The 1,340-nt window shown below is 70.7% G+C and overlaps 1 protein-coding gene across 1 annotated transcript in view; it reads left to right on the forward strand.

Moving 5' to 3' along the window:
- Positions 1–90: 90 nt before the first annotated feature.
- Positions 91–1,340, forward strand: part of LOC118157305 (syntaxin-3-like) — a gene marked incomplete at both ends in the record, with an annotated part of 1,628 nt that continues 378 nt past the window's right edge. The window contains 4 exons of the mRNA XM_035311572.1: positions 91–183; positions 269–336; positions 983–1,091; positions 1,212–1,285. Coding sequence (XP_035167463.1) covers positions 91–183; positions 269–336; positions 983–1,091; positions 1,212–1,285 — 344 coding nt within the window. The remainder of the gene's footprint in view (positions 184–268; positions 337–982; positions 1,092–1,211; positions 1,286–1,340) is intronic.

Below are 1,340 nucleotides of genomic sequence, written 5' to 3' on the forward strand. Positions count from 1 at the left end.
GGGGGCCCCGTGCGGGCGTGTGTCCCCAAAAGCCCCCAGACAGGGCCGGGGGGGGGGGGGGGGCGCCCTGTGCCCTCCCTGGCGGCTCAGGGCCCGATGTCCCCGCAGAGACCAAAGACGAGTTGGAGCAGCTCACGGCCGACATCAAGAAGATGGCCAACAGCGTGCGGAACAAGCTGAAGAGTGAGTGGCCACGTCCCCGGCCCGGGGGTCCCCCGGGGGGGTGCACGGTGCCCTGACGGGCTGCGGGGGGTCTCGCTGCTGGCAGGCATGGAGAGGAACATCGAGCAGGACGAGGAGCGCTCCTCCGCCGACCTGCGCATACGCAAGTCCCAGGTGAGGCCCGGTGACACCGTCCCTGTCCCCCGGGGGTGGGATGTCACCCCCCAGTCACCGGACCCACGTCTCGTTCCTGTCCCCTGGGGGCTGGGGACGTGCCTCACCTGGGTGTCCCCCGATCCACGGCTCACTCCTGTCCCCGGTGCCCGTGGGCGTCCCCGGCCTCGTGCCCCTGTCCGTGGTCCTGTCCCGCGTGGCTGGGACGTGCCATGGCCAGGGTGTCCCCATCCCAACGCTCCCATCCCGATGTCCCCGTCCCCATCCTCAGCATTCAGTCACGTTCCCTGGGGTGGGACGTGCCGTGCCCAGGCTCTACCCGTCCCCATGTCCCCACTCCAACGTCCCCATCCTGAACTCCAGGTCCTGGCCCCACCTGCAGTGTCCCTATTCCAGCGTCCCCATCCCAACGTCCCCACCCCTGTCCCCAATTCTTGTCCCTGCCCCCTGAGGCCGGGAGGCACCGTGCCCAAGGCGTCCCCATCTCCATGTCCCCCTCCCGGTGTCCCCATTCCCATCCCCTGGGGTGGGACACGCCATGCCCGTGGTGTCCCCGTCCCGACGTCCCCATCCTGATGTCCCCATCCCGACGTCCCCATCCTGATGTCCCCATCCCGATGTCCCCGTCCCGACGTCCCGTCCGCAGCACTCGGTCCTGTCTCGGAAGTTCGTGGACGTGATGACCAAGTACAACGAGGCGCAGGTCGATTTCCGGGAGCGCAGCAAGGGCCGGATCCAGCGCCAGCTGGAGATCAGTGCGTGCCCCCTCCCCCACCGCCGCCCCCCCCCCCAAAAAGGGGGGGGGGGCCCCCCCCCCCCCCCCCCCCGCTTTTGGTGGCCTGGGGGGAGCCTGTGGTGGCCTTGACCCCGCGCAGCCGGCAAGAACACGACGGACGAGGAGCTGGAGGAGATGCTGGAGAGCGGCAACCCCGCCATCTTCACCTCAGGGGTGAGCCGGGGGGCACGGGGGGGGCTGGGGGCCGGGCCCACCCCCGCTGACCCCC

The sequence above is a fragment of the Oxyura jamaicensis genome, assembly GCF_011077185.1.
Source record: "Oxyura jamaicensis isolate SHBP4307 breed ruddy duck chromosome 5 unlocalized genomic scaffold, BPBGC_Ojam_1.0 oxy5_random_OJ69647, whole genome shotgun sequence".
In the NCBI taxonomy this organism is placed as follows: Eukaryota; Metazoa; Chordata; class Aves; order Anseriformes; family Anatidae; genus Oxyura; species Oxyura jamaicensis.